We start from the raw sequence: 25,471 nt of genomic DNA on the forward strand, positions 1-25,471 counted from the left end.
AAAAAAAGGCCGGGCGCGGTGGCCTGTAATCCCAGCACTTTGGGAGGCTGAGGCGGGTGGATCACGAGGTCAGGAGGTTGAGACCATCCTGGCTAAGACGGTGAAACCCCGTCTCTACTAAAAATACAAAAAAACTAGCCGGGCGTGGTGGCGGGCGCCTGTAGTCCCAGCTACTCGAGAGGCTGAGGCGGGAGAATGATGTGAACCCGGGAGGCGGAGCTTGCAGTGAGCCAAGATCGCACCACTGCACTCCAGCCTGGGTGGCAGAGCCAGACTCCGTCTCAAAAAAAAAAAGGCTGGGAAGCGGGGTGTAGTGGCACTTGCCTCTCATTCCAGCTACTCAGGAGGCCATGATGAAAGGACTGCTTGACACTAGGAGTTGGAGACAAGCCTGGGCAACATAGCAAAACCCTGTCTCAAAAAAAAAAAAAAAAAAAAAAAAGCCCCAACAACCCAAAACCACAAACACAAAAACTTTCATTTGAATATATGAAAAATGGGCCAGGCACAGTGGCTCACACCTATAATCCCAGCACTTTGGGAGGCTGAGGCAGGAGAATTGCTTGAGCTTAGGAGTTCGAGGCAAGTCCGGCCAACATGGCGATACCGTGTCTCTACCAAAAATACAAAAATTAGCAGGTGTAGTAGTGTGTAACTGTAGTCCTAGCTACTCAGGAGGCTGAGGTGGAAGGATCGCTTGAGTCTGGGAGTTCTAGGATGCAGTGAACCGTGATCCCACCACTGCACTCCAGCCAGGGTGACAAAAAAAAAAAAAAAAAAAAAATTATATCTGACTGTTTTAATGTGAATTTATTTATCTAGTTAGTGAGTCTGATATTTTGGGTAGTTGCTGGCCTACTTCTGTTTTATTCTTTCTGCTCTAATGGACTTAACCTTTATTCATATTTGTTGCGAATTCTCTTCTATTTTTTCTGTTCAGTCACTTGGAAATCGTTTAGGCTATTTTTGAAGTCACAGTGACCCCCAGTGGCAAAGGGTGGTAATGTTTCAGCGGTTCGTTTGTTGCAGGAAGAGACGCAGCCAAGTGTGAGAGCTGCTTAACGTCCTAGAATGACCAGACTGGAAAATGCGACAGACCCGCTGGCATAGTCAGCTGGGAGGGACGCTAAGATCAGATAGAGCAGGAAAGAAAGTGGGGTGGATGACTGAAGAGTCATTTGTCAAGTTGAAACCAGAATCCAGGATGATTCGATCTCCTTGAATGCCTGGCTTGGAAAACCCAGCACCGAGCTTTGAAAACATGTCACCCGGACGCCAGGGGCTGAGGCTGTCCTGGGCGGGAGGTTGTGCCTGGCTCACGGAGCGAGAGAAGCGGGGAGACCAGACGTCGACCCTGGGACTCCAGGGGGGCTCCAGTGGCTGGCGTGGGGTGGATGTGGACCCTCTGGACTGCTGGTGCCTGGCTGACCTTGCTATTCTGGAGCCAGACCCCAGGGAAAGCATTCCAGATCCCATGCCCGCCACCACACCTTTCCCATCGGTGCTTGTCCCCTATGCGAACGGATGACGGTCGTGATCGGCTTCGCACGTTGTGGACGGCGTGGATGAGATGGAGGGTGCTCATGTGCTCTTGTCGGGTGTGGTCCACAGATATTGGGATCCTCCTTGGCATGGCCTGTGGGAACCAGGGTTTGGAGATATGGCCCTTGACGCAGAGTGAGGAGTGCACTGTCACGGGTTTTCTGCGGGACAAGCTGCAGTACAGGAACCGACTTCAGTACATGGTAACCACGTGGGCACCAGCTGTGTCCCTGTCCCTGTGTCCCGGGGCTCACCTGGCATAGGCCTCTGGACATTCAGAGCCCTTCCTAGGACCCGTGTCAGCCCTGAGCTGACCATGGCCTGTTTCTCTGTCTTTCTCCGAAACCTACCCATGCACCTGGTCTGCATTTACTGACCCCTCTCCTGCCATCTCCTGGAGCTTCCGCTCCTCTGATCTCACTTTAATCCCACCTCCACAGTGGCACTCACCGTTATGACTCAGGAATGTACACCTGGAGCTCTTTGAGGAACTCCAGGCACTTATTAGCCGAGGAGATAAAGACCTAGAAATTGGAGTCTTTGGTTTTTTTTGCAGAGTGGAGATGTCTGTGTGGCTATATGCGTCTTTTTTTTTTGAGACGGAGTCTTGCTCTGTCGCCAGGCTGGAGGGCAGTAGCTCAATCTTGGCTCACTGCAACCTCCGCCTCCTGGGTTCAAGCAATTCTCCTGCCTCAGCCTCCTGAGTAGCTGGGACTACAGGCACGCACCACTATGCCCAGCTAATTTTTGTAATTTTAGTAGAGACGGGTTTTTACCATGTTAGCCAAGATGGTCTCCATCTCTTGACCTCGTGATCCGCCCGCCTCGGCCTCCCAAAGTGCTGGAATTATAGGCGTGAGCCACCGTGCCCAGCCCTTTTTTTTTTTTTTTTTTTTTTTTTTTTCCCTTTTCAAAAAACTTTTTTTTTTTTTTTTTTTTGAGACAGGGTCTTGCTCTGTTGCCCAGGCTGGAGTTCAGTAGATAATCTCAGCTCAATACAACCCCATCTCCCAGGCTCAAATGATCCTCCCACCTCAGCCTCCCGAGTAGCTGGGACTACAGGCATGTGCCAACATGCCCAGCTAATTAAACTTTTTTTTTGAGTAGAGACAGGGTTTCACCATGTTGCCCAGGGTGGTCTTGAACTCCTGGCCTCAAGCAATATGCCCACCTTGGCCTCCCAAAATGCTGGGATTACAGGTGTGAGCCACCATGCCTGACCTATGTAACTTTTTTAATTAATTAATTTAATTTTTAGAGACATGGTGTCACTCTGTTGTCCAGGCTGAAGTGTAGTGGCGGGATCATAGCTCAGTATAACCTTAAACTCCTGGGCTTAAGTGAGTCTCTCTCCTCAGCCTCCCAAGGTGCTGGGATTACAGGCATGAGCCACTGCACTTGGCTTATGTCTTTTTTATTTTAACAGCTTTACTGAGATAGAATTTACATATTTATCTATAAAAGACATAATTCACTCATTTAAAGTGCACAACTCAAAGGTTTTTTAGTTCACAGAGTTGTGCAACCATCACCATCGTAGGTTTTATAAGATTCTCACCCACAAAATAATATGTTTTTCTTGAAGTAGTGCACCCTCACTCTTGAGCATGAAACTTCTGCCTTAATAGGAACTGCGTATTTTGTTTCACCCTCCCTGTGTCCCAGAGGAAAGTGAGTTGTTTTTATCCCAGTTAGGCGCCAGGCAGACCTCTCTGCACAGGACCACCTCTGCCATCAAAGGGCTGGGCCCTGAGTTCTCTCCTTCTACATCAAAATTCATCTGGAGGCCAGGCATGGTGGCTCATGCCTATAACCCCGCACTTTGGGAGGCTGAGGCAGGAGAATCGCTTGAGCCCAGGAGTTCAAGACCAGCCTGGGCAACATAACGAATCCCCATCTCTATAAAAAATAAAAAAAATTGTCTGGGTGTGGTGGCACACACCTGTAGTCCCACCTACTTGGGAGGCTGAGGTGGGAGGATTGCTTGAGCCTGGGAGGTCGAGGCTTCAGAGAGCCATGATCCTGCCTCTGCACTCCAGACTGGGTGACAGAGTGAGACTAACTCTTAAAAAAGGATCATTTGGGAGGTTGGGGAGCCTGCTGGTCATTTCTACTTCTGGCCTCATAGTTTGTTCTTGTGCCTTTCTAGAAACACTACTTCCCCATCAACTACAAGATCAGTGTGCCTTACGAGGGGGTGTTCAGAATCGCCAATGTCACCAGGCTGGTAAGAATCCCTTCCTGGGCTGGGGGGACCCTGCCTCAGAGGCGCGCTGGGATTGGCAGGTGGTGCTGCTGGCCTGGGGCCTCTCCTCAGCCCCGAGAGCAGGCTGGCCCTTGGCCCAGGCACACGTTTGTTCACTGTCCGCAGTGGACGGCCTGTGTCTGCTCCCTATGCAGGGGTAAGTTCCTGGTGAGGGGGTGGTCAGAGTGGTCAGAGCCCAGAGGCCTGTGTCTCCGGGGTTGCAGTGACTTTCCTGTCTCCGCAGCAGAGGGCCCGGGTGAGCGAACGGGAGCTGCGGTATCTGTGGGTCTTGGTGAGTCTCAGTGCCACTGAGTCGGTGCAGGACGTGCTGCTCGATGGCCACCCGTCCTGGAAGTACCTGCAGGAGGTGCAGACGCTGCTGCTGAGTGTCCAGCAGGGCCTCACTGTGAGTCGTGAGGAAGGGTGGCAGGCGGGGCTTGTGTGTGTGCACACGTGTGTGCATGTGTGTGAGCATGCGCATATACGAATCTATGAGGTGTGGCCAAGGGCTGGTGAGGGAAAGGGTGAACACACAGAAAGATGGGCACAAGCCGAGGGGCATGGGAGAAGTGGGGGAGGGGTGCGGGAAAAGAGGCCTGCGGAAGGAAGAGGCAGCTGTGGTGGCCATGAGAACTGGGCTCAGGGGCCAGGCCATGCCTCTGAGACTCTATTCTAGGCTCTGCCTCTCTCCCTCTGGATCCTGGGCAAGTCATCGTATCCCCTTTGTTTCTGCAACATGAGGGTCCTGGAGGCGGGGTAGGGGGAGAGGGGAAGAATGGATGGAGCATGGGGAATGTTTAGGGCAGTAAAACGCTGCGGCCGTGGCGCAGTGGCTCATGCCTGTAATCCCAGCACTTTGGGAGGCCGAGGTGGGTGGATCACCTGAGGTCAGGAGTTCAAGACCAGCCTGGCCAAATGGTGAAACCCCATCTCTACTAAAAATACAAAAATAAGCCAAGCCTAGTGGTGGGTACCTGTAATCCCAGCTACTTGGGAGGCTGAGGTGGGAGAATTGCTTGAACCTGGGAGGCAGAGGTTGCAGTGAGCTGAGATCGCACCATTGCATTCCAGCCTGGGCAACAAGAGTGAAAAACTCCATCTCAAAAAAACAAAAAACAAAAAACAAAAAAGGATGCTGTATAATACGTTCACGGTGTATACGCGTGACATCATGCATTTGTCACAACCCACAGAACTGTACAACACAGAGTGTGAACACTAATGTAAATTATGAACTTTAGCTAATTAAAAAAAAAAGAGGTCCCCCATCCCTGCCCCACTCAGAGAAATTGATCTGAGGCCTCAGGGATATTATCCTCTAAAATGCCTGAGTTGTAGTAAAAAGGAAGGTGGCGAGATGACCCACGCGGGCCTATCCCTGTCCCCACCAGCCCTCCTCAGGATTCTGATGCACACCTGTCCCGGGGACCCACCTGCTGCCCAGCCCAGCCAGCTGCTGACAAGGCCCAGCCTGTGGGCAGAACATCCCAGGCCAACTGTGAGCTTCCGATGGTGAAAGGGCTTAGGGACTAGCACCTGTTTTTGCAGCTGCCTGGAGCTTTCCTGGGAAAGACTGGTGGGGAGGCTGTCAATTCCTACAAAGTCAGGAGACTCCTTGATCTCCTTGGTGGCTCTTTTTCTTTTTTATTTCATTTCATTTTATTTATTTATTATTTTAGAGATGGGGTCTCACTATGTTGCCAAGGTTTGGCGAACCCCTGGTTTCAAGTGATCTTCCTGCTTCAGACTCCCAAAGTCCTGGGATTACAGGCATGAGCCACCCTACCTGGCCTCTGTGGTGGCTTTTTTTTTTTCCTTCTGAGACGGAGTCTCACTCTGTTGCCCAGGCTGCAGTGCAGTGGTGCAATCTCGGCTCACTGCAACCTCTGTCTCCCAGGTTCAAGCAATTCTCCTGCCTCAGCCTCCCAAGTAGCTGGGATTACAGATGCCCGTCACCACGCCTGTATTTTTAGTAGAGACGGGGTTTTGCCATGTTGGTTAGGCTGGTCTTAAACTCCTGGCCTCAAGTGATATGCCTCCCTCTGCCTCCCAAAGTGCTGGGATTAGAGGTTGAACCACGGTGCCTGGCCGTCTTAGTCTTTTCATGGCTTTCTGCCCTGTGTTTCCATGTCTCTGTGACCTTTCTCTTACAAGGACATCAGGCATTGGATTTAGGGCCCACTCGAAATCCAGGATGATGTTCTTCTAAGATACTGAACTTAATTACCTCTGCAAAGAGCCTATTTCCAAATATGGTCACATTCACAGGTACCAAGGGGTAGGACGAAGACACAGCTTTTTGGGGGAGGAGAGGGACAATTTGGCCCAGGACATGCTGCCTGGATGGTCGCCCCTTCCAGAAGGTCACCCCCACGTTTCCCACGATGCTTTCTACAGTGGCCCTGACCTCCTGTTCAGGGACTTCCTTCCCTCGGTGCCACGGTACACCCCACATGACCCTGTTGTTGCATATCGTGGACAGAAACCACACCAGCTTGGAGCTGGACACCCTGCCCTGTGTATGTGACTTAAGCCTCAGTGTCCCTGTGAGGGCCTTCTCTTGTTCCTTGGAGTTGATGGAGGTGTTTGCTTCCTGAGGGACAGTTTTCCTCAGGTCAGGGGGTCCTCACGCAGTGGTGGGTGGCCGTGCCTGGGCGCGAGATTCCCCACTTTCCTCACTGTCTTGGCCTAAGCCCTTTACTCATTTTTCCAAGGATGGGAAAAAAAGCAAAGCGTCTGAGTTGTGCATGGGTGAGAGGTGGCATCTGGGACCCTCCCCACGCCCACAGGAAGAAGATGGTGAGAAATAGCTATCCAGGCTCATAGTCACAGGATGTCTGGTCCTTCTTCCGGGGTTTGGGCAGCTCCAGGTGACTGGACAGCGCTCACGGCTCTCCTGGGGTGCGGCCCCATCTCGCCACCGCTCCTGACGGTTTCCTCTTTTCCAGGATGTGGAGGTCAGCCCCAAGGTGGAATCCGTGTTGTCCCTCCTGAATGCCCCAGGGCCAAACCTGAAGCCGGTGCGGCCCAAAGCCCTGCTGGACAACTGCTTCCGGGTCATGGAGCTGCTGTACTGCTCCTGCTGTAAGGAGCTCTCAGGGGATGGGGCCTGGAGGCGGGAGGTCGGGCATCTGGGCCCAGGCCAGCTGGCAGGGCCGGCATCCTTCCAGGCATATCCTCTGCTCCCCAGGGCTACAAGCCATTTCTGGAAGCCAGGATGGGCCCTGGGTAGGGTGAGGGACAAGCACATGTGGCTTGGTTTGGTGGGGAGGGTGGTCTTGAACACTGTTGCAGTCTTTTTTTTTTTTTTTTTCCTATCCCTTGCAGGTAAACAAAGCTCTGTCCTAAACTGGCAGGACTGTGAGGTGCCAAGTCCTCAGTCTTACTGCCCAGAGCCCTCATTGCAATATGCGGCCACCCAGCTGTACCCTGCGCCCCCGTGGTCCCCCAGCTCCCCGCCTCACTCCACAGGCTTGGCGAGGCCGGTCAGGGCACAGGGCGAGGGCCTCTTGCCCTGAGCACTCTGGATGGTGACTGCAGATAGGGGCAGCCAGACCAGCTCCCACAGGAGTTCAACTGGACCTGAGACTTCGAGGGGTGGTGGTGAGAGCCCCCCTTGGGAGAGGACCCCGGGGAAGGGTGTTTTTCCTTTGAGGGGGATTCTGTGCCACAGCAGGGCTCAGCTTCCTGCCTTCCATAGCTGCCATGGCCTCACCTGGAGCGGAGGGGACCTGGGGACCTGAAGGTGGATGGGGATACAGCTCCTGGCCCCTCCTGGCGCTGCCCTCACTGTTCCCCCGCCTGAAGAGGGTGCTGAGCCTCCTCTGGCCCGCAGCAGTGAGGCCACAGCCGTGGGTTGCAGGGAGACAGGCAGCACGACGTGGCCATTCTAGGACCCCCCAGCCTGGCAGACTGGGGAGCTGGGGGCAGAGGGCGGTGCCAAGTGCCACATCTAGCCATAGCGGATGCTCTTCCAGTTTTTTTTTTTTTTTTTGAGACGGAGACTCGCTCTGTCACCCGGGCTGGAGTGCAGTGGCCGGATCTCGGCTCACTGCAAGCTCCGCCTCCCGGGTTTACGCCATTCTCCTGTCTCAGCTTCCGGAGTAGCTGGGACTACAGGCACCTGCCACCTCGCCCGGCTAGTTTTTTGTATTTTTTAGTAGAGATGGGGTTTCACCGTGTTAGCCAGGATGGTCTCGATCTCCTGACCTCGTGATCCGCCCGTCTCGGCCTCCCAAAGTGCTGGGATTACAGGCTTGAGCCACCGCGCCCGGCCTCTTTTTTCTATTAAACACCCCGCTTCCTTTGGTTTGCTTTGCTTTGCATCTTCAGGGGTGAACCTGGAGGGGATGGGAGGTGGCCAAGCGCAGGAAGTCAATGGGGGCGGGGCTGAGGGTGTGGATTTGGAGTAGATGGAGCCTGCCCAAGGGATGTGGAATGAGAGGCATGCCAGGGATGGAGTTCCGGACCTGCCTAGCCCAGGGGCCTCTGTAAGCCTGGGTTGGGGGAGGCGGTGTTGGGCTGATCCCCTCGCCTTGACCCTTGCCATCCTCCCTCCCTCCCTCTATCTGGCTGCCCCCAAGCAGCTCCTAGCAGGGACACCTGTGGGGCATTTCAGAGACCCAGGTCTGGCCCTGGCCCCCACATGGAGATCTGAGATCCTCCGGGAGCCCCCAGCCTGGCCCTCTGCAGCTGGGATCTGGGGTGGGAAAGGTGAGGTGTGGGGATGGGGCGGGAAAGCAGCCAGGCAGAGGCAGGGGTGTTAATTACAGTACACCTTTATTAATACTGGAATCTTCACAGTGCATCTGTTACTTGTAGCAGTGACTATTTAAGTCAGGGGGAGGATGGTGTGGAGGGGCGGGGAGGAGAGGAGAATTTTTCCAAAATCTGACAGAAAGAGAAGAAACAAAATGGTCCCTATGGGATGGAGGGTGGGGAGGGGAGGGTGAGTAGGAGCCAGGAGGGCTGCCTGGGGTGCGGGAATAAATTAAGAAAAGGAACGAGTTAACAACAGCACCAGGAAAGTTACTTCAGTCAAAAGACGCTTTTGAAAAGAATATTTCTCTGTACAAAATGAGAAATTAAACAAACGTAAAGTCCCCCAAACCAAAGTTTGTGATGTGGGATGGTTGGCTCGGATCCCGAGGTGGGTGGGCCTACGAGGTGGTCTCTACGTCGACGCGAGGGCAGCAGGGGTGGTCTCAGGATGGACGAGGGGATGGGGTAGAGTATGTACAGCCCCCGGGGCTTGCAGGGGAGGGGGACGGCGGAGTTGGTGGGGGCTGTGCCACACCAGCCCCCTCTCTGGGAAGCCCCTGCCTCCTTTCCCATCAGGACCTCTGAAGCTCAGGCCTGCCCACCCACTGCCCCTCACACTATTCCCACCACATCCTGAATCCTGCTCCACTGCCCTGCCTCAGCAGACCCCTGCAGCCCTGGGGAGAATGTGCAGCAGAAATTCCACCCAAGACTCCCCACACTGGTCACCTGCTCTCCTGGCCCCTAAAACCGGGGCTCTGGTGTTGGCCTGAGCTCCACGGGTTGAGTGCTCGGCCAGGCAGTTGTTGAACCTAGTGACTTACAGGGACCATTCTCCATCAGCTCCCTCTGATGAGACTCTGTGCACATCAGGGCCTGCTTGGCGCCCAGACTTACCCAGGAGCTGCCCTGCCGGGGTCCCAACTCACCGCACAAGAACTCCCAGGAGCTCAAGCCTGGGAGGCTCAGACCCAGCTCCACTCCATCAAGACCAAGGTGCTCCTGACCCCCAGGTAGGACCCTGCCCTGGGGCCATGATGCTCTCTGAGCCCTGCTTTCCCTCCTGACCTGCGGGGCCACCAGGACTCCCTCCGCTCGCCTTAGGCTCACGTGCTTTTATCTGCAGAGACTCGGCATGACTTGGTGCACGGGGTGGGGGCAGCTTTGCCCCTTCCCCTGCCCCTGCTGCCAGCACAAACATGGGGGCCGTCCTGGGATGGCATCTCCTCTGGCAACAGAGAGTCAAAGCCAATCTTCCCAGACTCACTCCCCTACCTGGGCTTGCAGCCGGCTCAGACCACAGCAGACAGGCCGGGAGCCTCCCAACCCTATTTTGGCTACGCTCAAGACGCCAGAGAGAACAGTAGCTTTCCCCGGGCCCTGGGGTGAGCCAAGTCCCTCCCTTCTTCTCCTGCCATAGGACCACCAGGCCACTGGGCGGGGGGGGGGGGGGCCTGTCCCCAGGCACTCCCAGACACCCACCCTGTATCGTCCCCTCACCCCCACACACAGTCCTCGTCCACAGTCAGCTCCATTTTATTATATTCATAAAATGACCCCACGCCTCCTACTGCTCCAGTCCCCTCCTTCCAAAGGTGGCTGAAACTGTGACCCCAAAGTTAAAGGATTGATGTACCCAATGAGAAGTGAACATCTGAAAACGGTGCCTGTGTAGCTGGCCGGTGACCCCAGGGCCTCTGGCCTAACCCTGCTGCCCTAGTTTCCAAGGAGCTGCCCTGGCCCCCTCTAGCCAGCCTCATGGGGTAGGTGAGGTGAGGGGTGAGGCGAGGGGTGGGAGCCACCACAGGGCCCCCGGGACTCCCCAAGCAGCCCCTGGTTTCCTCCCTGAGACTCGGCGTGGGCCCTGGAACTCCCTTCCCACACAGGAGGGCTTGGCTGCCCAACTCCAACCTGCTGCCCTGGCCCCCAGCCCGCAGCACACATCCAGCCCAGCTCGCACCTGGCCCCTCCACAGCCGCTCTGCTTCCCGGAGAGAGGGGCCTGGGAGAGGCAGAGAGAAGGCAAGAGGCGGGGAGGAGGGGGGCTCAGGCAGGGGAGAGGGGGCCAGCATTCCAGGAGGAGCTGAGGCAGGACCAGCCCTGGGAGAGGCCGGGATGGTGAGAGGGAGACCAGCCCGGCCCCTCTGCTGTGGGCGGGGCCCTGGCCCTGGTGCTCACGGGTATGGAAGAGGCAGGGCCCGAGAGGAGGAAGAGGAGGAACAGAAGAGCATAAAACAGACCCCGAACCAGGCCCAGGCCTGCAGGCTCCGTCCCGGCCAGGCTTGCTAAGAAGTCACTTCCCGTTTAAATGCTGGAATCCAAGTGAGGTGTCTCTTTCTGTAAAGTGGCATGGCCTCTGCCCTGGTTCTGTCCTCTCTCCTGGCTGGGCCTTTGCTTTGAGTGCCTGCGGCTCACAGACCAGGCCACCTGCTTGCACTGGGGCCTGAGAGGATGGGGAGGGTGGTGTCATCATAAGATGCGGGGCGCCGACCTGTCGTTGGTGACGGTCCTGCGGAGACGGACCCCACGCCGGATGGCCACCAGCATGTCTTCGGCTGGGGGGTCGCTGGTGGCGGCTGGGGGCGGGGTGGGTGTCTCCTCCGTGGGGGTGGCCGACAGAGCAGTGGGGAAGGGGAACTGGCCCTCGCCCAGTGCGTGGGCACCCGCCACCAGCTCCCCCAGCTTCTCCACCAGGCTGTGCCGGTTGGCCGCCAGCTGCTGCTGCTCGTCCTCAGCCCCTGCCCCGGGGTACCCGGCTGCCTCTGGGGATGGGCTGCCCCAGGCTGTGTTGGGCAGGCTGAGCCTCTTTGGGGAGGCCTTGGCAAGGTCCGGTGCCAGGGGCGAGGCGGTCTCGTCGGTGTAGAAGACGCACTCCTCGCTGCCCGCCCGTGTGGGCCCCATGTAGCCGGGTGAGTCAGGCACCGTGGGCGTCTTCACAGGGACGATGGGCGGCCGGATGGGGATGGGGCCAGCGCTGGACAGGGCGCGGCGCACGGTGGGCTTGGTGGAGGGCGTGCGGCGGATGGTGGCCACGCCGGGGGGTGCGCCCGAGGGCAGGCCAGTGGCCGTGGGCAACCCCGCGGTGGGCAGCCCAGCAGTGGAGGCCGGGCGCTTGGTCTGGATCAGGCGGCGGTAGTTCTGGGCGATGTTGCTGTTGCGCGGGATGGTGGATGACTTGTCAAACTCGGGCGGGCCCTCGCTGTCTGCATCCCCATTCACGGAGTAGCAGTCGTAGTCGGAGCCTGGGGGCACGGGACGCAGTAAGGCCGAGGGCCCAGGTGGTTCCTTGCCTCCAGCCCACCAGGGTGAGCACAGAAGGGTAAGGACGGGGCCCTCCTGGATGGCGAAGTCCCAGCCATCCCTGGTCCCACCCCAGCCCCGCAGGCCTGCCTTGGGAGGGGATGGTGTCCTCAGAGCAGGAGGGCGTGGTGGTCTGCGTGCTGTAGCCGCTGGAGTACTGCAGCGAGTCCCGGCTGCTCTTCTGGTGCTCCAGGCTCAGGCCGCGCGTCAGCACCATGGCCAGGTCACTGGCTGCGGGGGACACCTCCTCGCTGTGCTGAGGGTGGGAAAGTGCAGGCTGAAGCCTTGTGCCCCCAATCCCCTCTGCCCAAACTCCAGGCAGCCCTGCCAGGTGGTTGGAGCTGGCCCTGAGGCCACTGGCTGGGCCTCCTGGGACTGACCTGGGAGTGAAGGGGGGGCCCTGGCCAGCCTACCTTGGCCGCGATGGTGGCAGGGGACATCCGGGGTCGCCGGTACCTCTCCCGCGGGCCCAGGGTGCCCCACCTGAAGGCCTGGCCTCGTGTTCTCTCAAGGTGAGCTCCACCCGATCCCCATTCAGAGTGGCGCCTGAGGGCTGCTCGTGGGAGCCGACCTTGGACCAGTCCTGCAGGGAGGGTGTGGCAGGTCAGGGGGACCCTGGCCCTACTATCTACAGCCCAGGGGCCCCTCATTGTGGCTGAGGCTCAGGGTGTCCAGGCCTATGAAGGGCCTCTGGTTCACAATCACAGCCAAGGGCAGAACATGGAGTGTGACCATGGCCCCTCAGTCCCACCAGGCCCAGAGGTAAGATGTGGCTGTGTGGGCAGTGACTGTAGGAGGTGGCCAGGTGACTTGTCTCTTGGGGACAGCTGCTGTGTGCATGCACCCCTGGCTGAACCCAGGCCCTCTGTGTGGTAATGGCACCAGGTGGGGAGGGCATGGATGGGAGGGGCAGCTGGTGACTATCCTGGGGCCGGGCTGGGAGCACTGACCGAGGTGGGGGAGCTGCACTCGCTAACGGACTGGCAGGTTTCCGAGGCCTCAGAGGATGCAGAGCTGGAGGACTTCTGCCATGCAGAGGCCAGCAGGCAGTTGTAGACAGAGGGGCCGGCGGGCAGCGAGGAGGAGAGGAGAGAACAGTTTTGGTCACAGAGCTGGCATGCAGGGGGGCGGTTCAATTCAGCACCTTGCCCAGCGTCCACCCCCCTACCCCAGGGCCACGGCCGCTGAGCATCTGCAGCAGGACACAGCAGCCCAGAGTGCACACGATGGGCGCTGACCCACCCGACAGCCCAGCCCTGCGCATTTCGAAGACTGACCACAGGACTCACTGCTGACGGCCTGGATGTGGCCAGTAAGGGGGAAAAGAGATACTAAGGGTGGCAGCAGTGGGGACATGGAGCACGGTGAGGTGTTGGCCTGGGAATGAGCCAAGTTAAGCCAGGGCAGCCCCCTTCCTCCAGCTCTCTGAATCATTCTGGATTTAGATCCCCAGATTTCCTGCAGATTCGAATGAACCAAGATCACCAAAATAAAAGGAAACCAGGCACCACCTGTGAGAATTCAGAGGAAATTACAAACGCAGACTTTTGGCAATATGATGGTTAAAGTAAAAAACTCAATGGAAAAAGTATTTGGAAAACTCAGATAAAAAGTTCAACACTCGCTCATGAAAAAACAAACAAAACGAAGACACAAACTTCTAGAAAGGAAGCTGATCTGATAAAGAATATCTACAAATGCACTGATACTTTTCCCTCTGAGGTTGGGAGGAAGACAAGGATGCCCACTGTCATCACTCCTGTTCAGCACTGGAAATCTTGGCCAGTGCAATAAAGCAAGAAAAAGAAATAAAAAACAAATGGATTGGAAAGAAAAGAAAGAAGGCCAAGTGTGGTGGCTCATACCCGTAATCCCAGCACTTTGGGAGGCTGATACATAAGGATCACTTGAACCCAGGAGTTCGAGACCAGCCTAACATAGTGAGACCCCTGTCTTTATGAAAAATAAAAAAGTTAGCCAGGTGTGCTGGCACATGCCTGTGGTCCCAGCTACACAGGAAGCTGAAGCAGGACGATATCTTGAGCCTAGGAATTCAAGACTGCAGTGAGCTGTGATCACACCACTGAACTCTAGCACTCCAGTGTGGGTGACAGAGCAAGACTCTGTCTCAAAAAAAAAAAAGATCACTATTTACAAGTGACATAATAGTATATGTAGAATATTAAAAAGAATCTACAAGTTATTAGAACCAATGTAGGATTAACCTTTTAACAAGGTTATTGGAACAAAGTCAGAAAAAGATCAATTGCATTTCCAAATACTAGCAGCTAACAGGAAAACAAAACAAAACCACCCTAAAACACCAATGTAATTTACAATAACGTCAATAAACACTGAATACATAGGGAAAAAATTCCAATGACAGATATGTTAGATCTTTACACAAAAACTACAAAACAAGCTGGGCACAGTGGCTCACGCCTGTAATCCCAGCACTTTGGGAGGCCAAGACAGGAGGATCACATGAGGCCAGGAGTTTGAGACCAGCCTGGCCAACAAGGTGAAACCTCATCTCTACTAAAAATACAAAAATTAGTCCAGCATGGTGGTGCATGTATGTAATCCCAGCTACTCGGGAGGCTGGGGCACCCAGGAGGCTGAGGTTGCAATGAGCTGAGATTGCACCACTGCACTCCAGCCTGGGTGACAGAGTGAGACTCTGCCTCAGAAAAAAACCTGAAAACCAAAAACCCCTACAAAACATTATTGAGAGGAGGTAAAGCCTAAACAAACGAAGAGATATATCTGCAATTCCATTCAAATCCCAGGAGCTTTTTTTCTTTTCTTCTTTTGGTGGAAACTGACAAGCTGATCCTAAAAGTTACATGGAAATGCAAAGGGCTGAAAATAGACAAAGTGGTACCAAAAAAAATAACCAAGCTAGGGTACTTCCATGATCAGATATCAAGATTTTCTATAAAGTTTGGCTAGGCACAGTGGCTCACGCCTATAATCCCAGCACATTGGGAGGCTGAGGTGGGTGGATTGCTTGAGATTAGGAGTTTGAGACCAGCCTGGCTAACATGGCGAAACCCCAATACAAAAAATACAAAAAATTAGCTGGGTGTGGTGGTGCACATGTAATCCCAGCTACTCAGGAGGCTGAGGGATAAGAATTGCTTAAGCGTGGGAATAGAGGTTTCAGTGAGCCAAGATTGCACCTCTGCACTCTCTAGCCTGGGGGACAGAGTGAGACTGTCTCAAAAAAAAAAAAAAAAAAAAAACGACTTTTTATGAAGTTACAATAATTAAGATGGTGTGGCATTGGTATAAGGCAGAGAAATCAACAAGTAGGACAGAGTGCCAAGTCCAGAAATAGCCACACACCTACAGATACCTGACTGATGATGAAGGCAGCACTGCTGTGCACTGAGGAAAAGAAGATGCTATGCTCCAAATGTCTATGTCTCCCCCAAATTCCTCTGTTCAAATCTTAACCCCCAAGATGAGGTACTGAGAGGTGGTTAGATCATGAGAGTGGAGCCCTCATGAGAGGGATCTTATAAAAGAGGTTTGAGGGAGCTAGTTTGCCCCTTCCACCATTGAGGACACAGCAAGAAGGTAACATCTATGAACCAGAAAGCGGGTCCTCACCAGACACTGAATCTGCTAGTGTCTTGATCCTAGCCTTCCAGCCTCCAGAGCTGTGAGCACTACATTTCTGGAGTCTAAGCCACCCAGGTTATGGTATTTTGTTACGGGAGTCCAAATTGACTAAGACATATTTTTATTTTTTTTCAATACACTGTCCTGGGTCAATTGGATATCCCTATGAAGAAAAGGACACCTACCTCACACCACACACACGCACACACACACATGCAGGCACACACACACATACACACACAATTCCAGATAAGCTACAGATCTAAAGGAAAAGGGCAAAACCAAAAGGCTTTTTAGAGGAAAACATCTTTGTGACCTTGCAGTAGGCAAAAATATCTCAAGCAGGACACAAATAGCACTAACAATTTAAAATGGATAAACTGGACTATTTTAAAACTAAGAACTTCTGGTCATTAAAAGACCCCATTAAGAGAATAAAAATGTACCCATAGAAGGAGAGAAGATATCCAATGAGGAACTTTATCTGCAATATCAAAAAGTTCTATAAATTGGTAAGAAGACGACAGATAATGCAGTAGAAAAATGGGCAAATGATTTAAATAGGTCCTTCATGAAAGGAAATATTCTAATGGTCTTTAAGGGTATGAAAAGGTAGCTGGGTTCAATGGCACACATCTGTAGTCTCAGCTATTCAGGAGGCTGAGGTAGGAGGATTGCTTAAGCTCAAGAGTATGAGGCCAGCCTGGGCAACATAGCAAGACCCTATCTCTTTAAAAAAAAGTATGAAGGCTGGGCGCGGTGGCTCACGCCTGTAATCCCAGCACTTTGGGAAGCCAAGGTGAGCAGATTACCTGAGGTCAGGAGTTCGAGACCAGCCTGGCCAACATGGTGAAACCCCGTCTCTACTAAAAATACAAAAAGTAGCCAGGTGTAGTGGCATACGCCTGTAATCCCATCTCGGAAGACTGTGGCAGGAGAATTTCCTGAGCCTGGGAGGCGGAAGTTGCAGTGAGCCAAGATCGTGCCACTGCACTCCAATCTGGGCGACAGAGCGAGACTCTGTTTCATAAAACAAACCAACAAACAAAAAAAAAAGTATGAAAAGGTGTTCAATCTCAACAGCATTAGAGAAATGCAAATAAAATATACAGGGAACTACTATTACTATGCCCCCACCAGAATGGCTAAAATGAAATCAATATAAAATGCCAAGGGCTGGTGAGGATGTGGAACAGCAATGAACTGTCATAATCTTGGCCATGTATGGTGGCTCATGCCTGTAATTCCAGTACTTTGGAAGGCAGAGGTGGGTGGACTGCCTGAGGTCAGGTGTTTGAGACCTGCTTGCCAACATGGCAAAACCCCATCTCTACTAAAAATACAAAAATTATCCAGGTGTGGTGGCATGCACCTGTAATCCCAGGTACTCGGGAGTCTGAGGCAGGAGAATCACTTGAACCCCAAGGGTGGAGGTTGCAGTGAGCTGAAATTGCACCACTATACTCCAGCCTGGGCAACAGAGTGAGACTGTCTCAAAAACAAAACAAAACAGAACAAAACACAAAACAAAACACTGTCCTAATCTTGCTAACAGGAGGGTAAATTTGCATGAGCACTTTGGTTCACTGTTTGGTAGTACCTATCAAATCTGAAGATGTGCATATCCCGTGACTATGCAATTCTGCTCCTAGGAATGTGCCCCACAGAACCGCATACTAGAATGTTCACAGCAGCACTATTAGCAGCATCGTAGCCAAAAAACTGGAAACTATGCAAATGTCCATCAAAAGGGTTAATTATGTATTCACACAATAGAATGCCATATAGCAATTAGCAAGATCTATATCTTCACCTAAAACATGGATGGATCTCATGGGTGTGGTGGCGCATGCCTGTAATTCCAGCTACTTGGGAGGCTGAGGCAGAAGAATCGCTTGAACCCATGAGGCAGAGGTTGCAGTGAGCCAAGATTGCACCACTGCACTCCAGCCTGGGTGACAAGGGCAAAATTCCGTCTCAAAAGAAAAGAAAAGAAAAGAAAAGAAAAGAAAAAAACCCCAGGAACATTATGTAGGGTCCTGAATCGGGTCATGGATCCCTGGACCAGCAGAAGCACAGGAGAGGGAAAACTGGCAAAAATAGAAAGAAGCCTGTAGATTACTTAGCATTATACCAGTGTTAATTTCTTGGTTTTAAAAACATTTTTGGTGGTTACATAAAGTAAGATGTCAACATTGGGGAGACTCTGGAAAGAGTTTATGGGAACTCTACACATTTTACAACTTTTCTACAAGTCTAAAATGATTTCAAAATAAAAAGTTAACCCAAACAAAAAAGCCTCAGTGGGTAGGTTAAATAGCAAAAAAGAGAAAAAGTCGATTGTAAGATAAAACTGAAGAAATGATCCAGAATATATCTGGAGAAAAAAGGAGACAGAAAATATGAGCTAAGAGATGCATAAGATAGAGAGGGCTGGACATGCATCCAACTGGAATCCCAGCAGGAGAGAATAGAAAGAATCAAAGTGGAAGTAAAGAGATAATGACTGGCTGGGCGCGGTTGCTCACGCCTGTAATCCCAGCACTTTGGGAGGCCGAGGCAGGCAGATCCCTTGAGCCCAGGAGTTCAAGACCAGCCTGGGCAACAAGGCAAAATGTAGTCTCTACTAAAAATACAAAAATTAGCTGGGCATGGTGGCGCATGCCTATAGTACCAGCTGCTTGGGAGGGTGAGGTGGGAGGATCGCTTGAGCCTGGGAGGAGGAGGTTGCAGTGAGCCAAGGTCGTGCCACTGTGCTCCAGCCTGGGTGACAGAGTGAGACCCTGTCACAAAACAAAACAAAACAAAACAAAACAAAACAAAACGAGATAATGACTGAAAATTCCCAGAACAAATGAAAGACATGAATACAAACCAAGAGAGGTTAAATAAAAATAAATCCACACTGTAGACACATTGTAGCAAAACTAAAGAGAAGGCCTAAAAGTGTCCAGAGAAAGACTCAGATTCCTCAAAAAGAAGCATCAGTGACTGACAGCTGACCTTCCAACCAATGGTGGAAGCCAGAACACAGCGGAAGACTATCGACCTTCACAGTGTGGATGGAAGACAACTGTCACCCCAGAATAGTGCTCCTGGCAAAACTAACTTTCAAGAAGGAGGACAAAATAAAACATGTTACAGATAAACAAAAACTGAGAGTTTACAACTACAGATCTATTCTAAAAGAACTTCTAAAAGATGTTCTTTACTTCAGAAAGAAAGAAAGTAAGCTTTGGAGGATTTGAGATGCAAGAAAAAAATGACAAGAAATGTGTATTAACATATGGGTAAATCTAAACAAGTACTGTATGTATAAAATAAAGAAATGAAGAAGAAAAGTGTCATTTGTGGGTACTATAAAAAAAGAGAAAATAATATAGCTTGTAAGTTTGAGAGAGAGTGGGTGACAAGTAAAAAATGTATATATTAAGAGCCTTGAATTATTCAGGAGGTGGGGTTCTGACTTTGTTAAGTATGCATGTTAAGATTTCAAGGTAATCTATAAAAGAAAAGAGATAGTATATAACTTACAACCCAGTAGAGGGGAAATAAGAGAAAAGAAAAAACAAAGGCAAGGGTAGAGACAAGAATTCAGGACAAACAGAAAGAAGAAAGCCGAAAGTCTAAATATGTCAGTATTCATAATATATACAAAGGTGCTAAAAATGCCAGTTAAAAGATAGAGGTTGTCAGATTGGATAAAAAAAGAAAATCTAGGCATTGTACTGCTTACAAGAGACTCATTAAAAAAATAAAGATACGTGAATTTAAAAGCAGAGATAGAAAATGATCATACAAATACTGAACAGAATAAAGGCCTTGGGGGCCTTCAGGCCAGTCTAAACAGCTATAGTAGCCCCACATGTGGCTTGCCTGATGCTGGCATAAGGCTGCTGTACCCCACCCTGATTGATCCTCCTAACGCCCCCTCACCTGGCTGGTGATGTCTGAAGGCATAGGCGAGGGGGGCTTGGAGTAGGTGGCGTCCTGGGAGACGAAGCCAGAGTCATGGGAGGAAACGCTGGAGAGGCGAGTGGTGGTGGTGGCTGGCTGCGCCAGGCTGCGGTAGCGACAGGTGGAACTGGGTGAGTATGTTTGGGCACCCCCAGGCCATGGGGCTCCGCCACCCTTGGCACTGCTACTGCTGCCGGGGGCACTAGGGGAGTGAAGGAAGAGAGCACAGCAGCCAGACAGGGAGACAGAGGGGTGTGTGTTTCGGGGAGGTTGACAGACGAGGGTGGGGAAAGAGGTGAGGGGCAAAGGAAGGAAAAGACAACGTCAGACTAGGAGGTCCTGAACCCCAGGTGCTACAGAGGAGCTGTGTTCTGGGACGGTGTGGAAGGGGAGGGCCAGAGCAGGGTACCCCCAGCCCCAGTGCTGAGGGGAGCCGTGGTCAGGGAATGCCCAGGGTCAGGCAACCTCTCTGCCTCCTATTCTGCCACTAAGAACAGCTGTCCAGGCCGGGCACAGTGGCTCATATCTATAATCCCAGAACTCTGGGAGACCAAGGCAGGTGGATCATTTGAGGACAGAAGTTCAAGACCAGCCTGGAGAACACAATGAAACCCCATTGCTACTAAAAATGCAAAAGTTAGCCAGGCGTGGTGGTGTACGCCTGTGATCCCAGCTACTTGGGAGGTTGAGGCATGAGAATCACTTGAACCTGGGAGGTGGAGGTTGCAGTGAGCCAAGATGACGCCACTGTACTCCAGCCTGGGAGACAGAGCAAGGCTCTGTCTTGAAAAAAAAAAAAAGAAAAAAGAAACAGTTGTCTTGTCTGGGTGTGGGGCTCACACCCGTCCCAGCACTTTGGGAGGCTGAGGTGGGTGGATTGCTTGAGTCCAGGAATTTGAGACCAGCCTGGGCAATATGGTGAGACCCCACCTCTACAAAAAATATGAAAATTAGCCAGGCATGGTAGTGCACACCTGTAGTCCCAGCTACTTGGGAAACTGAGGTAGGAGAATCACTTGAAACCCGGAGGCTGAGGCCACAGTGAGCCATGATTGTGCCACTGCACTCCAGCCTGGGTGACAGAGTGAGACCCTGTCTCACAACAACAAAACCCAAAAAACCCACCAAAAAACCTATTGGTTTCACCAAAGATCTTAATCTAGATTCTTACATCCTAAAGAATATATCTTTATCACTGATGACCACCATTAAAAAAAAGTTTTATGATGGGGAAACTGAATCACTGGGCATCAAACAATTAGAACCAGACACAAGTCTGATCACTTCTTTTTTTTTTTGAGACGGAGTCTCACTCTGTCACCCAGGCTGGAGTGCAGTGGCACAATCTCAGCTCACTCCAAGCTCTGCCTCCCGAGTTGACGCCATTCTCCTGCCTCAGCCTCCTGAGTCATTGGGACTACAGGCGCCCGCCACCACGCCTGGCTAATTATTTTGTATTTTTTAGTAGAGACGGGGTTTCACCATGTTAGCCAGGATGGTCTCGATTTCCTGACCTCGTGATCCGCCTGCCTTGGCCTCCCGAAGTGCTGGGATTACAGGCGTGAGCGACTGCCCCCAGCGAGTCCGATCATTTCTAAACCACCTTCTGAAAATCTGGTATTTGCCATCCAGTCCTAACTGGATGTCTAGCATATGGTGATGGTGTGTCCGGGTACAGAGGTCACCTTCCAGGTGGATCCTGCGCCCACCATCACTCTTACCCTCTCCACTCCCTCAAGGAGTGTCCAGCCCTCTATGGCTCACACCCTCAGCACAGCAATTCAACTCTTGGGTGGTGTTCCTGGCAATGAAAGTCGCCTTCTCTCTAAGCATGACCCTGAAGCCTCCCAGCCTCTGCCCCTGCTCATGGCTGTCCCCTGCAATCAGCCCCTTCACTGTGGGACGGCCACCCACGCAGGGTCTGAAGAGCTTCTCTCTGAGGTCGTAGCTGATAGCTGTGCCTGGCTTCTCACAAGCTCTGGATGTCCAGCCAGTGATTCTGGGGAGAGGGGTGCCTGGTAAAGGGGGACCCCCACCAGCACTTTACTCTGTGTTTACTGCCCTTCCCACCCAAGGAACCCTGAACCATCAATGTCTCCTCCAAACCCAGTCCCAGTGCCCGACCAAGGAAAGGCCCTGATCCTGAGCCTGGCTAGTGACTGCAAGATCCTTGGCCTCTCCCCAGCAATGTGAGGCTCCCGGGGCCAGCCTGGGCCAAGGCTCCAGATGTGGCAGCTGCCTCCATGGGAAGCAGCTCTTAGGAGCCAGCCAGGCTGGAGTGTCCTATACCTTGTGGCCCCAGTACATGTTTCTAGAAGCCTTCCTATCTCTCCCTGATCTCTGACTCTTACTATGACCCCACATAGTGCTGGGCCTGGCAGAGTCCAGTGGTTAAATGCTGGGACTTCATGCATCAGTTTTCCCTTCTGTGAAATGGAGATAACACCAAATCTGATATAGCAGTGTTAGGATTCAATGAGAAAAAATGCATAAAGTAATTAGCACAGCACCTGGCACATAGTGGATACTCCATAAATGAAGCAGGTACCGCCCCTGCTCTCTATCCTGCAAACGAACGCCTGTGCCAGCAGCAGTATTGGGATGACAGGGCACATTTTCCCTCTACATATGCAAATTCCTCAGATGATGTAAAGTTGTGAATTTTGAGGCCCTGAAGCAATTTCTGATGCAGCTTTGCTGGGAGCATCCCCATTTCCTCTCGGGATACCGCCCCCCCACCCCTGGGAACCCCACCTCCACCGACCTGCACATGCTGGATTTCCGGGAGCTGGAGCTGCTGGGTGATGAGGGTGGGGTCTGGTAGGACCAGCTGTAGTCCGAGCCCTTTAGGTCTTTGATTACCTAGACAGGGACATGGATGGGGGTCACTGGAGGCAGCTCCTCAGAGCTAGTAGGGCCAGAGGCCCCCACTCTCTTCCCAGTTGGGTCTTCTCCCCAGGAGAAGACCCAGGAGTCTGAAGCCCCCTCCCCCAGGCTTCTCCTAATGTGGGGAGCAGGGAGACACAGCCTTCCTTCTCAGAGCCCCTTCAACTCACACACACTGAGCACAGATTCCGAGCCCAGCCTGGGCTGGCGAGAGTGACCCTGACACCCTGGGGTGCAGGTTGCTCCTGCGCCTCCCTGAGTTTGTTTTCTCCTATGATTCGGGGCCACCTGTTCCTGTCTTAGAGCGGAAGATACCCTGAGATAACTTGGCAGATGCTGGGCATGCAACAAGTGCCTCCGGAGCGTGCTGCCCGCAGGCTGTGGGGCAGGACTGGTCTGAGTGCAGTGGGAACAGGGTTGGGGTGGGGTGGCCAGGTATGCCTGGGTCTAGGGGAGGGGATGGGGTTTCTGGGCATGAAGGGAGGTGGGGCGTCTCCAGGTTTGGCAGGTGGTCTGCCCAGGTAGAGCAGGGCAGGCAGACTCTGGGCCTGGCTCCATGGATCCAGGACTTCACCCATCTACTCTGAGTCTGAGAATGCTGCTGGCCAGGGCAGACCCTCCCCAACCCGGGCAGGTGATGCCTGCAGTGGGTGTTAGAAGGGGTCTGGTCTTATGGCCCTAGCTGCCTCCCCCGAATGCCATCCTATTTTCCCCTCTACTGCTCCCAACCTAGGGCAGCCCATCTCCTCCCTGCCCCTGGCCCTTGGCCCGAGGGCTCCCACACCTGCTCGCTGGCGGGAGGCAGTTTGTGGGGTTCCGCCGTCAGCACCACCAAGTCGTCGATGATGCCCTGCAGGTGGGTGATCTCTCCCAGCATGGTCAGCTCTCCATTCTGAGGAAGCAGCGAGTCAGACCTGCCGGCCCTGTCACCCACCTGCCCACCCGCCCTGGAGAAGCAGCAGGCCTTGTCGGGCCTCTCTTCTCTCACCCTTCCTCGCTAACCAGTGCTGCTTGGGGCTGGTGCAGGCAGGGCTCACACAGCCCAGATGGCTGGTATGATGGTCTGTCCAGACCAAATCAGTGCATGGTGAGCTATGAGACCTGCCTTTGGGCCAGGAGCATGTGGCCTTGATGCCCCCAGCCAGGGACTGTTGAGAAGTGACCCTTCTTGGAGGTCAGAAGGTCAACCCTGGGCCCAGCCCACCCCTCTGGGGTCTGAATCCCCAGGAGCCCCACCACCACAGGCTGCAGGAAGGTGATGAAGGTACAGAAGCGGCCCCGCTCCTCAATCAGCGCCCGGCGCACAGCCTGCTTCTCCGTCTCCTCCAGCAGCAGGTACATGTCGTTGACGTCCTGCAGGGCACTGTCCAGCTGGGGCTGCAGGTCTCCTTTCCCTGGAGGGGTGGGGAGGAGAGGCCTTGCTGGGGATGCCAGCCTGGCTTGCCACACCCACGAATGGGCTCAGACCCTGGTGGTGGCATCTCTCGGCCATTGGCCTGGGTGCTGCCCTGGGGCCATGGGACTGGGGAGGGCAGTGAGGACTCTGGGGCTTGTGGAAGGGCTAGTCCCACCAAAGCAGGAAGAGAGGCCAGACACACGCACAAGAAAGAGGCCAAAGCTGCAAAGCCACTCTGGATCGGGGCATCTCCATGGAGGCTCTTGGTGCCCAGGAGCTCTGCCAACATGGAGCCTCACTGGCCTCCACCTGGGGTACCCTCACTGTCCAGGGATGGCGCCCCTCACCTCACAAGGTCCAGGGAGGTGGTGCAGAAGCGGGACAAGGGAGAGTGTGGGGCTCAGCTGCAGGTCAGACCACAGAGGGGAGGGGTCCAGGAGAGCTAGGGCTGGGCCTTAGAGGCAGGGAAGGGGTCTGTGTGGGTTCCCACTCAGCTCAGGGAGCAGAGCACACAGACAGCAACAGCGACACAAGAAGCAGCAAGAAAGAGAGAGGCGAGAGGATGATGCAGAGGAGATGATGAGATGGCAGGTGGGGAGGTGACAGGTAAGGACGCAGGCCAGCCTGGTGGGGGTGGGGCAGCCAGGGCCTGTGGCCCCCACCCCGCCCTGGCCAACCCCTCCTGGCCTGGCAGACTGACCCAGCAGTGGCCCTGGACTCATCCCTGGCCAGGGCCCCCAGGGGCCCCAGGGGGACTGTGCCCCAGGCCCCTCCCTCGTGGACCGACCGCCTTCCTCGCTTCTCCTTGGCCTGGAGAGGTTCCTTCCAATGGCCCTGAGCTGGGGGAGACAGACAAATGCAACAAGGACGGGAGGAGCAGCTGGAGGGACCGACATTTGACTTACCAAGTAGCTCTACAGGAAGGATGTGGGAGGAGAGGAGGAGAGACAGAGAAAGAAAGAATGTGTGAAAGACGCCGGATGGACAGAGCCACTCCTGGGGCGGGGGTGCCTGGGCCTCCTGCTGCCTCCCCTAGGGAGGTTCTGTACCAGGTTTGGGGGGCAGGGCGGCTCCCTCTGTCCCACCCAACAGGTTGGAGGGTCCTATGTCGGGGACAGCGCCCCTCTGGCCGGGATGAAAGCTTTGGGGCGCCCCACGGGGCGGCGGGGCTGTGGAGCGGGGCCGTGGGGCTGTGGCTGGGCGGCCGTGCCAGGCACTACCTTTGCGCGCCTTCTTTTGCAGCTTGAGTGTGTCTGACGACTTCTTTTTGATCTCATGCCGGGCTCGTTTGTACTCTGCAGAGGGAGAGAGGGGAGCGCTCTAATGGGGTTCCTGTGGAGTAGGGGGTGGGAAGCTGCGGAGTGAGGGGTGGGAAGCCCGGCCCCGCACAGCCTTCACCTTTCGCGTGGTCCTTGTCCAGCTGGTTGGCCGCCTTCTTCCAGTCCTCGATGCGCTCCTGCAGTGGGTTGATGAGGCTCTCCAGCAGTGCGCTGTGGAGGGTGGGAGGGAGCGCAGGTCATGGTTGGGCTCCCCCGCGACGCCCCGTCGCCCCGCCCCCCTGCGGCGCCCACTCACTTGGTGAACTGCCGCAGCTTGGTCTCGATGCTGCGGTGGCGCATGCACATGCGCGTGAGCGCCGAGCCGATGTCCCTTGTGGCCCCTGGCGAGGCAAGCGGGGCGTGGGAAGGGGCCCGCCGGGGCTTGCGCAGTCCCGGCCTCGGGCCAGGAGGGGGCGCCCCGGCCGCGCAGGCTGAGCCC

At 54.0% G+C, this 25,471-nt stretch overlaps 2 protein-coding genes across 4 annotated transcripts in view; one reads left to right on the plus strand and one right to left on the minus strand.

Annotated features, from left to right (window-relative positions):
• The window catches only part of IL34 (interleukin 34), a 78,120-nt gene extending 70,345 nt beyond the window's left edge, over window positions 1-7,775 (plus strand). For 2 of the 3 annotated variants that reach the window (XM_017868749.1, XM_017868750.1), the window contains exons 3-7: window positions 1,612-1,745; window positions 3,692-3,769; window positions 4,032-4,193; window positions 6,736-6,871; window positions 7,115-7,775. In XM_017868749.1, coding sequence (XP_017724238.1) covers window positions 1,612-1,745; window positions 3,692-3,769; window positions 4,032-4,193; window positions 6,736-6,871; window positions 7,115-7,305 — 701 coding nt within the window. In that variant the 3' untranslated portion in view covers window positions 7,306-7,775. The remainder of the gene's footprint in view (window positions 1-1,611; window positions 1,746-3,691; window positions 3,770-4,031; window positions 4,194-6,735; window positions 6,872-7,114) is intronic. The other variant, XM_017868751.1, reaches the window with a different exon arrangement.
• A 772-nt stretch (window positions 7,776-8,547) lies between these two features.
• MTSS2 (MTSS I-BAR domain containing 2) lies at window positions 8,548-25,467 on the minus strand (the record flags this gene model as incomplete). Its single annotated transcript, XM_017868619.1, is given in 13 exon segments — window positions 8,548-11,789; window positions 11,938-12,103; window positions 12,261-12,328; window positions 12,331-12,430; window positions 12,798-12,872; window positions 19,411-19,633; window positions 22,196-22,293; window positions 23,102-23,209; window positions 23,554-23,711; window positions 24,619-24,627; window positions 24,934-25,008; window positions 25,112-25,203; window positions 25,289-25,467. Coding segments are annotated over 13 exon segments (2,124 nt in total), but the record flags the coding sequence as incomplete, so codon positions are not given.
• Window positions 25,468-25,471: the final 4 nt, after the last annotated feature.

This window comes from Rhinopithecus bieti, unplaced genomic scaffold, assembly GCF_001698545.2.
Source record: "Rhinopithecus bieti isolate Rb0 unplaced genomic scaffold, ASM169854v2 scaffold_2574, whole genome shotgun sequence".
Taxonomy (NCBI): Eukaryota; Metazoa; Chordata; class Mammalia; order Primates; family Cercopithecidae; genus Rhinopithecus; species Rhinopithecus bieti.